This window comes from Vicia villosa, linkage group LG6 (assembly GCF_029867415.1).
Source record: "Vicia villosa cultivar HV-30 ecotype Madison, WI linkage group LG6, Vvil1.0, whole genome shotgun sequence".
In the NCBI taxonomy this organism is placed as follows: domain Eukaryota; kingdom Viridiplantae; phylum Streptophyta; class Magnoliopsida; order Fabales; family Fabaceae; genus Vicia; species Vicia villosa.
The window spans coordinates 146500893-146513088 of record NC_081185.1 but is presented as its reverse complement, the minus strand read 5'-3'; the positions used below and the strand labels follow the sequence as shown (position 1 = coordinate 146513088).

The following is a 12196-nucleotide window of genomic DNA, read 5'->3' as shown; positions in this document are numbered from 1 at the left end:
GATGTAGATATTTCGACGGATGGAAGATGGTGCTACATGATCTTTTGGGTTATTCCGCATCCTGACTCACTCAAAGTTGACTGGGAAAGCTTGAAGACAAGGCTTCTTTCACCTTGTCCTCCATGTTTGTTTTCTTATCATTTCAAACAACAATCCTCTAATCCTTCACCAAATCAAATTTACTTGTTGAAGGTTTGGATTTTTGATCATAAAGGATTATTATACGGTAACTAGTTATGTTAACACTTAGCACTATTCTCTTATGTTCTCTCTTTTGCTTTTTTTTTATATCAGTAAGAATCGGACTTGATATCTAGGGTTTACAACATTCACCCACCCACCCACACACACTCTCCGCACTAACAACTTGCGCTAGATCATGATGAGTATTCTCTTTTTTGCTGTCACATGTGGAATCAAATACAATGTTTATTTTTTGTTCTATCTTTATAGATATCAACGAAATCTTGTGTAACCTCCAACTTACGATTCAGCGAGTTAAAGTGATGCCAACTCCTGATGGAAGGGCCCTAGATTTGTTCTTTATCACTGATGAAATGTGAGTGTAGCTATATTGGATTCATATTTGTTAAGATTTAGTTTATATTCTGATTCTGCTGGGTTCTCTTTACTATCACATCTTTAAAGCAATGATATGATCGAAAAAGTTAAATTCCAACATACATTTACCAAAAAAAAGTGGATACTCATATCCTTGCATCATAGCTTATCACAGTTCTTTTAAACCATATTTGTTTTAAAAACAGGGAATTGTTTCATACGAAAAAGCGGCGAGACGATGTATGTGAATATCTTATGGAAGCTTTAGGAGAGAAATGTATCTCCAGTGAGCTTCAGTTGGCTGGACCTGAATATGATGGACATTTGCAGGGGTTTTCTTCTCTTCCACCAGCTTATTCTGAAGAACTATTTGGTCCTGAGTTATCAGACAAGGTGTGGCTGCATCCTCTCAGTCAAGACGTGACAACACTGAAAAAACCGAGTGTTACTGTGGATAATACGTTGAGCCCGACTCATACCTTGCTTCAGATACAGTGTGTTGATCAAAAGGGCTTGTGTTATGACATTATGAGGATTTCAAAGGATTTTGGTATTAAGGTATTTTGTCTCTGCATACAGTAGAAACTCTTTATATTAATACTCGGTAAGTTAATAAACTCTCTAAAATAATAAATTTGTCCAGTCCCGACTTGGGCCAATGTAAAAAATTAAAAAACTCGATAAAATAATAAGATAATAAATTTTCAGGAGATCCCTTTATAATTTTCGGTCCCAAGAAAATCATAAATTAATAATTCATAGAAACTAAAAAATATATATTACACTATATTGAAATATGATTCAATAGTTGTTTGTTTTCCTTTAAGAATACATTGAACACATTTGTTCCTCTTGTTTACATTTATTATACTTCAAAAGTCATTATTGATTTCCAATGCATATGAACACAATAGTTACTAATTCACCTTGAGTCCCAAGGTTCGCTGCAACGTAATTATAAGAGGCATAGACTAATTTTCCTTTTTGTTTAACATGTACAGTATAATTACTTAAGAACTCTTTAAATTAATAATTATTAATTTATCGATAAATTAATAATTATTAATTTATCGATAAATTAATAATTATTAATTTATCGATAAATTAATAACTCTCTAAATTAATAAATTTCTCCGGTCCTAACATTGTTAATTTAAAGAGTTTTTACTGTACTCTCTTCAATCATCGTACATGCATTTTTTGGATTATTTGGTATATTTATATTCGCTTTGCCCTTCTCAATCAGGTTGCTTATGGTAGATTCACTTCAAGTGTGAAAGGCTTTCAAAATATTGACTTATTTGTTCAACAAAAAGAAGATGGGCAAAAGATCATAGATCCCGAACGTCATAAAACTCTATGCGCTACCTTAAAAGAAGAGATGCTTCATCCTTTACGGGTAATTATAGTGAACCGTGGTCCTGATAGAGAACTACTGGTTGCCAATCCTGTAGAATTGTCCGGAGGGGGAAGACCTCGTGTTTTCTATGACGTTACATTGGCCTTAAAAGCATTGGGAGTATTCATTTTCTCGGTAAGCATTTATTCAAGTTACAGTTCAATAACTACACATTAACAATTTAACAGACTTTGATGATTTCACTACGATGATGTCTTGATTTTACCATAGGCTGAAGTTGTTAGACATTCGACACAAGAACGCCAGTGGGAAGTCTACAGGTTTTTGTTGGAGGAAAGTCGGGAATTTCCATTGGACAGCAGTAAAGCAAGAAGTCAGATTGTGGACAAAGTTAGAAGAACATTGATGGGTTGGTAATTTGGTTCAGTTCATATCAAATAAAAAACACTGTTTGAGTATTTGTGTTGTTGTCATTTAAATTTGGTTTAGGTATTAGTTATTTAACTAATCATGTAAATTTGGCACTGTGGTAGCTGATGGTGTTTCTGACTGAGGATTGTTCCGAGGAATTCTGCTAGTACCCTTGTTATTGCAGACCTACCGGAGAAATGTTGGTTTTCGAAACTGTTAGTGCTGAGTCGGCTACAATTATATCTCAAGTGTGCTTCTAGGAAATTCAAACCTATCCAATCAACAAATCCATAAGCAATTCCCACATGAAGCAATGCTGGAATAACAGAAAGGTAAACCAGTGGCATCACTACAGATTGTGTCTATAGAAACCTCAAGATGTTTTGCAAGATGCTATATGCAGATTGTGTCTTCTAGGAAATTGTTAGATAATCACTGCAGACGCAGTCCTATAGTGAAAGAATTGTTATACTTTGCAGCAGACTGAGGCCACCTTAAACTGTAGATATGTAATGTTTGAAACTTGTAGTCTTTGTTTCTTGATGTAAATTTTCATGATTTTGTATTAATGTATAAATTGGAGAATCATGTATAAAGATCAAACAAGCAAATGAATAATGTAATTCAGATTGAACAATCAGTATTTTGACTTAGTTAAAATATGATTTTTATGTGTATGATTTTATAGTATTTGCAATATTATGACTGAAAATGAAATATAACTAAATGGTGTATATGAAATAGGGTGTAAATAGATTTAAATATAATATAATTGTTCATTCATAAATGACGTATTTACACCCGATTTTTATTAAAATAAGATGCAATTAAGAACGTATCTATACCCGATTTTAATTAAAACAAGGTGTAATTAAAACGTAATTACGCCCAATTACACCCGATTTTTATTAAAACAGAGTGTAATTAAAACGTAATTACACTCAATTACACCCGATTTTTATTAAAACAGGGTGTAATTAAAAACGTAATTACGCCCAGTTACACCCGATTTTTATTAAAACAGGGTGTAATTAAAAACGTAATTACACCCGATTTTTATTAAGATAGGGTGTAATTAAAAACGTAATTACGCCCAATTACACCCGATTTTTGTTAAAATAAGGTGTAACGTATAACGTATTTACACCCGATATTCTTAAAATAGGGAGTAATTACGAACGTATTTACACCCGTTTTAAACGGGTGTAAAACGGGTGTAAATGCGTTAGACATTTCTCACCCTGTGGATATACACCCGATTTTTATTAAAAATAATGGGTGTAAATTTAATTAAAAACGGGTGTAAATTAACATTTTTGTACTAGTGCACGAGGACTTTAATAAAGGGCGAGGTGTTTTCGAGACCATAAAACGTTGGAGTATCCTAAGTTTCTCGATGATATGTGTAACAAACAAGACCGGCTAGGCTTTGGGTTCTTAAGCAATGTTATGATGAGTCTGAATGATGAGGCGTGTGACCTCTCTGGCGAGACTTCTACCATAGATAATTAGTTGTGCCTTTTGGGCGATGTGTATGTGTTTGGTTTCGCCCAAAGAAACTCCTAGTCTTGTAACTATAGATTGTAATCTAAAAGGTGGGCAAATTAGATTTTTTGGATTTTTATACTTTTTCTCGTTTTTGTGTAATGGTTCTTATGTTCTTATTTTTCTAGAACTGTTTTGATGAACTTATGAAGTAAAGTGCAGAAATATAAATGTAGAAAAATATAGAACAATTATGGTTTCTCTTTCCAAACAAGAGTACTTCAATCCCCCTCATACCTCCTAAGAGATTTCACAATGTTAGAAAATGTTAAAATCTCACACCAAGACTCTCTTAACTTTCTAACACAATCAAGAAGGCACGCCACCTTCTGATTTTACAACTCAGAAAAGAAAAGCACATTGCTTTCCTTTGCATACAATGATCACTAACACTTTGTGATCAAAACAAAATTTTGAATAAAGATTTGAAGTAAGTTGATGCACTTGAATCAATTCCTATACAGAGAATGATCTTATCTTCCAATAATGAATAATTCAAATATAATACAATTTGATTGCTATGAAACTTTTCATAACTATTATGAAATTATGTAGAAAAAATTTCAAGTATAGAAATTTTGAATTGAAGTAAAAATTTGAATGGAAGAGGAAATTTGATTCTTGAAAATTTATGACATTTGTAGTGTATATGATACCTCTATAAAACAATGGTAATATTTTAAGAAAATGTTCATGATTCATTTGGAAATGATTTGGAAAAGGTGTGATTACTCAATGCAATAAATAGGGATGAATCCATGGAAATATTTAAACAAGACCATCAGAATTTTAATTAAATATTATATAAATATTTTGCCTCAGGCCTCAATACGTGTCGGGCTGACATTGGTTTCTGGCAAGGTTTATGGAGAATTTATCATGCCATCTCCCAATTTTGACCTGACACCCCTCTAGTTTTTCATAATACCGATATTATTCTTGTCACTCAAAAAGTCTAGACAAAAAAATCGATAGAACAAATCAGATATTATACTTAAAAAATTAGGAAAACTATTCATTTTAAAAACCTCCTGCAGTTATTAGATTTTTAAAGGATTTGTAAAAAATCTGGTGGTGTAAATTCAAGGTTTGAGCTTTTACCGACAATTTTGTACGGTTGTGATTGCACAGACCATTTTGTATGGAGATGCTAACCAATAAAAATGGTGATGCTAACCTATAAAAATGGCAGGACTAAGATATAGATTTGACAATATCGGAAACTTAAATGGATTAAATGGATGATGTGTTTCCTCAACAATAACAAACATGAAACAACATATTTATGAAGATGCACAATTATATACGATTGGTATTGTCATTATATATGAGCAATAATTGGTCAATCTTCTGGCTGCAAACTGCAAACATTATCTAAAATGCAAGAATGTAGGTCGTTAAACATACTTCACAAAAATAGTAATAGCGGTAGTAAAGGGTACTATTTTGATGAATGTTGAGAGCCTTAGATTAATGATATATAAGAAAAACATATTGACTAACCCATATTGAAGGTAACTAATTACATAGACAAATACACAGCATTCTCTCGGCTACATACATTGCATATATAAGTAAAATTTTACACTGAACAACATTACTACCATAATTTGTAAGGCAAAAGTGATTCATCCATAAGGAGAATACCTTTCTTTAGTCGTAATTCCTGCCAAATCAGGAAGGCAAGTTGAGTGTATCTTCAATAAATCAACATGTATATCCCTTATTCTTGCCAAACACCATAAAATTACACCAAAACGTGAAAACAACTTGATAGTAAAAATTTAATAATATATGAAGAACAGTTTAATAAGTGAAAATTGAAAACTCACCACCGAGCATAGATTGATGAACATAACTATCGTAATCTACAAGGCTCCTAAGAAGGATACACCAACCAAACAACGAATAACAAAGGCTCCTAAGAAGGATACACCAACCAAACAACAAATGACGATCATGGTTTCTAGCGATGATACTAACAAGGGATTGAATAACAGGTACGAAAATAAGTTCATCCTAAAAAAGTCAGTTGAGGAGAATCATAGCTTGGCCACCGTGATTTGAGTCCTTACATTTCAACGATTGTAAAACAAATCAAACAAACATGGTATTACAAAAACGAAAAAACAAAACAAACATTTCAGATTAATAAAAAGGGAGGGAAATTAAATACGTTGTGGATGATTGGAACAAGGAGTTGATCGAATGAACGATTGTGATTGGCGGTGTCGGTAGTAAAATAATGGAAGAACAATAGAGAGAATCAGTTGTTGGAGAAGGAGAATACGATGAGAGTCAAGAAATAGAGTCGTGAAGTTGTTGAAAGTATTTGTGGGTAAATATTTTCGGTATATATCGTATCCACAGAGATTGGTTTAATATTACTGCCGTTCTATAGTTGTTTATTTTGAGTTAGAAAAATAGTTGAGTTTGTTTATTCTCAAATTGCATCTAACAGAATAATAATTGACTGATAAAAAGCTTAAAGATGGTTAACAAAGGTAAACGAATATGTTGAGTTCTAGGGTTCATCAACCTATTCCTATACAATTTATTAATTAATCCTTATTCGAACAATCATTTGAAATATTATCTTCACTTATCCTCAAATATGATTCCATGTCTGCAAATCAAATTAGATAAACTTCTACCGGTATGAGATTCGATCTCTCCAAATATCAATATCGATAAGAGTAATAAAGCACGATAATTATGAAAACTCAATCACAATTCCATCTCTGCAAATTGAGATTGAATCAATATAGTAACCTAGGGCAAAAGTAGAACCTTTTCTTTCGATCAAAGATTTCACGATAATTTAATATAAAAGCAAGGTTTCTTATTGATAATAAATTCAAATAATTGTTCATAGGAAAGAATCAATGGTATTGTATATTCATAGGTTAACTACTACCTTAAACTCAACAAGAATGATTTAGCTCTCCATAGACATGAAGAACAAACAAGGTTTCATGGATAGATTCATATTCATCAAGGGAATGTCTTCAATTGATGTTGAATTCTCCGTCGGATGTTGTTTGTTGTTCTGGATTAGGATTGCTCTCTGAATTTCGCTCACAAAAGTCTCTCCTCTAAAAGTTATCCAAAGTTGTGGTTTATGAGGATTAAGGCTTGTATTTATAGCCTTTTTCTTTATAACGTAGTCACCGCGGCGCGACACGGGCTGGCGCGGCGCGAACCTAAGACAGAGGGTTTCGCGCTCCTCGCCTCTGCTTTGGCACGGCTCGCCACTTGCTTCAAATCAATTCTTTGTGATTCCACTTCTTCAGAGCCTCTACGCTTGCGTGTTCCTTCGTCTTTGCTTCTTTACTTCAATATCTGCACAAATAACACCCAAAGTGACGCAAGTTGTTCTACAATTAACATCAAACCTCGAAAGTTCAATTCTAACTATAAAATCCGTAAAATTCACAAGATCTATTCACTTCTAGCTCAAAAGGTAGTTAAATTAACACATGAAATTACCATTAATTCACTCCTAACAGAAGTTTGGTGGGACGAGCAGTGAAAGGAGAAGTGATGGAGAGTGTGAGCGTGACGGAGACGAGGGATTCAAATTAGGGCTCCGATTTCCATAGAAATTCATTTTCTCTGACGGATGTTGATGCCATAGTTTTTTCCCTAGTTGTGGAGTATTATTTATGCTACTAGATGCTTCTCCAATGTTGAAACTAAAATGGAGTTTTTAGTTTTTGACCCACCCAAGTTTATAGATGATTCAATTCTTATCGATCTAAGTCGGGTTGAACCAAGTTCGACCAAGTTGGACTAATTTCCAAACTTATTTTTAGTGTGCGTGACTATGACCTGGTTAATGAGATAACAATGAATATGGTTTTTTCCAAAAAAAAATCATGATTTTGAAAAGATATAAACCAGACTTGATGACTATTATTGTGCAAATTTTGTAATGTTAAATAACAAATTTAGAAGGAGTCTCAGAAGTGAAATGCATTATCTACTCAAATTGATGGATGAGTGTGAATATGTCTCTAGGTATAGAATGTTTGATGATAAAAAATTATTGAAATATTTTTTGGACTCATTTAAGATCTATCAAGTTGTGTAACATTTTTCTCACTATATTGCTCCTGGATTCAACGTAAAAGACAAGTTTAATGCGGACAATAACTATTATCCTAAACCATAACTGCATGTGTAGTCATGACCATGACTCTCTAGAAAATAGGTGGTCAACAGCTCTCCTGATTAAGAGGGAACGCTTACCATTTCTTAGGAGTATCCTAAACCCTAGACTCATAAACCTCTATAACTACCTCAATATTAAGGTTGAGATGGACAGAAGGTGACATACATAAGATATCCCTAAAAGCTGCAGAGCTTCTCATCTCATGTGAGCTTGCTCTCTCGTAAACACCACCAAACAAAGTTTCTTACCACTGTGATCAAGCCCTAACCCTCATAAAACTACTAAGTATTCTGACCACCCTTACCAGCATAGGGATGCGACATATTCTATACTTTTTGACAAATACAAAAACTACCAAGAAATCCTACCATGTTAACCATATAATTAATTTGTTCCTATACTTTTTCCATCAGAAAGCTGCCAAAAAGGTATTTTAATTCTGGTATCTTGCCAAACACTAGAAAAAATTATCAAACAAAATTAAGATTGCTCACACTTAAAACTGTTAAGACATTGTTGGGATATTATATATAATACCAAATATAATCAAATCTAATAATATTAAATATAATTCAAGTTCTGTAAGCCCAAGCCCAATCAAAGTTGTATATAAATAGTCATAGTCTGTATAATTATTTGTACAATTCAATTCAATAATATAATCCTTATTTCCTTTATTCTCTCTAATATCTCCTCACTAAAAGTGCCTCACGCACTAACAAATTAGTATCCAGAGCTTCTGATTATTGTTCTTGATCGTTTTTTTAAGAACTTCACGCTAGTGGTCGTGTTTCCAGGGAATGTGAATCAATCACTGCAAAGATGAATGGTACTAATGGCATTCAGAATTCTCTTCTAATGCTTGACGGTAAGAATTGGATTCGATGGAGAAAAAATGAAATCTCTGTTTGGCTTTCATGAAATCCTAGAACTGGTTACTAATGGAGGTCATGTGCTGGCTATAATGCATCTAACGCACAGAAAACTACCCACGTCGAAGCCTAGAAGAAGGATTGCAAGGTTGCGTATTGCATTCAGACGGCGGTTGATACGACTAACTTCAACAGAATCTCTCGTGCTGAATCGGCGAATGAGGCATGTGATATTCTTGTCAAGTATTATGAAGGAGGTGAGAAAGTCAAGGTTGTCAAGTTGTAGACCTTGCCTCGATAATATGAATTGTTGTCGATGGGAGAAGACGAAAAGGTTGTAGAGTATGTGTCGAAGATGCCAAAACTCGTCCATCTCATGAAGGGTTATGGTGAAACCATAACTGGTAAGATGATAGTTTAGAGAGTAATGCGTACGTTGACCTCTCACTTTGATCTTGTTATCGTAGCTATTCAAGAATTCGACAATCTTAAAACCCTAAAATTGGAAGATTTGGTTGGTTTATTGGAGGTGCATGAGATTAGGATTTTTGAAAGAAAAGGAGTTCAAGATTCGATCCAAGCTTTGGAGGCTCAGTCATGAAAAAATAATGGTGGTTCCAACAAATTCAAAGGCAAAGTCGACCAGAGTCAAGGCAAAAAGCCTTGGTCGAACTCTCACAAGCAGCTGGTCGAAGATAGAAATTTTGAATCCTCAAAAGGAGGAGGAGGAAACTATCAAAAGGACAAAGAAGGTAAGAAAGGTAAAGGTGTGCAGGTGATAAGTGTTTAATTCATAGTAAATTATCACATAAAAATATGGCATTTATCTTACATAATTTACAAGATTCTGACATAAACACCCCAATTATTGAAATAAAATAATTTTACAAGTTTACTTTGAGTTTATTTGTGAATTTGTGCAGGTTTTGGCTCTTAAAGAAAAACTAGAAAACAGGCACTTCGCTAAGCAAAAGTTGCAGCAAACAGTTCGCTTAGTGAACCTCCAGCGAAGTTAAAGGCAAAATCCAGACAATAGACAAATTACTAAGCAAATGTACAGCGAGAGCCTGATTCGCTAAGTGAGCCATATTTCTTGTAGTGAATAAAATTAGAAGCAAAATCACCCAGTTTCGCTAGCAGCGAGCAGCAACACAGAAAGTTCGCGCAGCGAACGTTGGCAGTCTCTCAAAGATATTTTGAAAGACTTAAGGCCGAAGAAAGGTAGTTCGCTAAGTGAACCTCACTTTGCGTAGGGAACTTTGGCGGCTTCTTAAAGGTGGTTTGAAAAGCAGACTTAGTGGAGAAGAAACAAAGACTTCACTCAGCGAAGTATAGTTCGCGTAGCGAACTCAGGCGGCTAGAACTGCTATAAATAGGGCAGAAACTCAGCTCAAATGAATTAATTCACTTTTTTGATAATACATTATATCCTTGTAAAGTAGGAATAAAAGAGGTTTTAGGGAGAAAGAGGTGGATACACATCAAGAGTCGGGAAATCGTCGTTGATGTCATTCCAACATAATTCTTCCATTGTTCATCACGCTACCATGAGTATCTAATTCCCTCTCTTGTTGGGATTGGTCGTAATTCAACGAAACTGTATGTATTTACTTTGATCATGGCGTTATATGCAATTTATGTTTCAATCATTATTGATGTTATCTTCATTTTATCGTTTATTTCATGGATTGAATTGATATTGACAAATACAATTCTAATCTCGATCATTTATTTCATGGATTGAATTGATATTGACAAATACAATTCTAATTTCGTTCTAAGATAACATCTATTAAACTCTAAATGCTAGACATAGATTTAGGTTTAATATTCTCTTTAAGTATAGAACCTTAATGCTACCGTATTGTTTAATAGGATGAGAAATCGTCGATTAAACCATAAGGTAGACTTCTCATTAAATGTTTAGATATAAACTTTGTTTGTGAGCAATACATGATGATAATGAAACATGCCTAAATTGTGTATAACTGATCCGAGATTTGCATATTGAATCGGTGGATGAAAACCAATTCCCAACAAGTCTACTCCTATAAACTTATCTTTTGTTATTTACGCAATTTTACTTTTCGTAACTTAAAACAAACATCTTGAACTTATGCTTAGAATTATAGAAGTTGTTGAACGGTTTTAATATCACCCCAATCCCTGTTGATACGATAAAACACAATATTTACATTTGATTTTACACAACATCAAATTGGCGCCATTTTCGGGGATTGGCGTTTAAGATATTAAAACATTGCCATAGTTTCTATACTTTTAAGCTTTGTGAATTTGTTTATATATTGTATATATTTGTTTGTTTTTTGCAACGTTTGTTAAAGTGTTTGGATAGGTGGTGGAATTCCTGTTTATGCTTCGAGGAAAAAGTTTGAAGGAACAACTTCTTTTTGATCTCGAGATCGGAAGAACAATCTAAAAGAGCAAAAGGCAAACGAAGAAATAAAAACTCTGATTCTTGGATGCTCTTCTATGGGAATCAAGCTCACCATATCGAGTGGGTCATCGCCTTTGATTCGGGATACTTCTGAATTTGAAGGTACATGGCTAGAGGAAAATAAATCCTCTTACCCCTTGATAGGTACCGAGTCTTTGAATTGGAAGGTGTGTGGCCAGAGGAAAATAAATCCTCTTGCCCCTTGATTAGGAAATCGGTCCTTGATAGGAGTACCTGAAATTGTGCGCCCTAAATCCCTAAGATCCTTGAAAGGGTTAGTTAAATTATGTTATGCTCATGATGTCATGATGTTATGCGAATGCAGTTCATTAGGCATAGTGTGAGATAGTAAGGGTAAACAAGTCATTTAACAAAACCTGCAAGGAAACAAAGGTTAGTAGCAAACACAAACAAGTCACACAAGTGCCCTTAGGTTTAGAGGCTCGCATGAAGTTCGTAGGTAAGTACCCTCCCCACTGAAGTTAATTTGGTTCAACCTGTCCTATATAAAGATCGGGTTCTAGGGAGCTCATATCATTGACCTTTCTCGAAGGCGCTTATCTCAGTTCGGCAATCGAATCACCAACCGAGAAGGTCCTGAAAGTCCAGTCCATATAAGTGTAGCTTCGAGTATCAACCAACTTCGGTCGGAACAAAAGCCAACCATCTCGCTACTTTCTAATAGGCCAAAGTCAAGTTCAACTAGGGTTCTAGGGGCAAATTAGTGCTTAATGACACCACGCAGCAGCCAAGTGTTTCCTCAAGTCGGATCCCAAGGAACACCAGGACAAACCAATGTGTCACACTAACGATGA

At 34.3% G+C, this 12196-nt stretch overlaps 1 protein-coding gene across 1 annotated transcript; it reads left to right on the top strand.

Moving 5' to 3' along the window:
* Nucleotides 1-816: 816 nt before the first annotated feature.
* On the top strand, nucleotides 817-2969 carry LOC131614933 (ACT domain-containing protein ACR9-like). The gene is made up of 3 exons (XM_058886466.1): nucleotides 817-1119; nucleotides 1808-2095; nucleotides 2192-2969. Exons 1-3 carry the CDS (start codon nucleotides 817-819, stop codon nucleotides 2336-2338), a joined length of 738 nt encoding a protein of 245 aa, XP_058742449.1. The 3' UTR covers nucleotides 2339-2969.
* Nucleotides 2970-12196: the final 9227 nt, after the last annotated feature.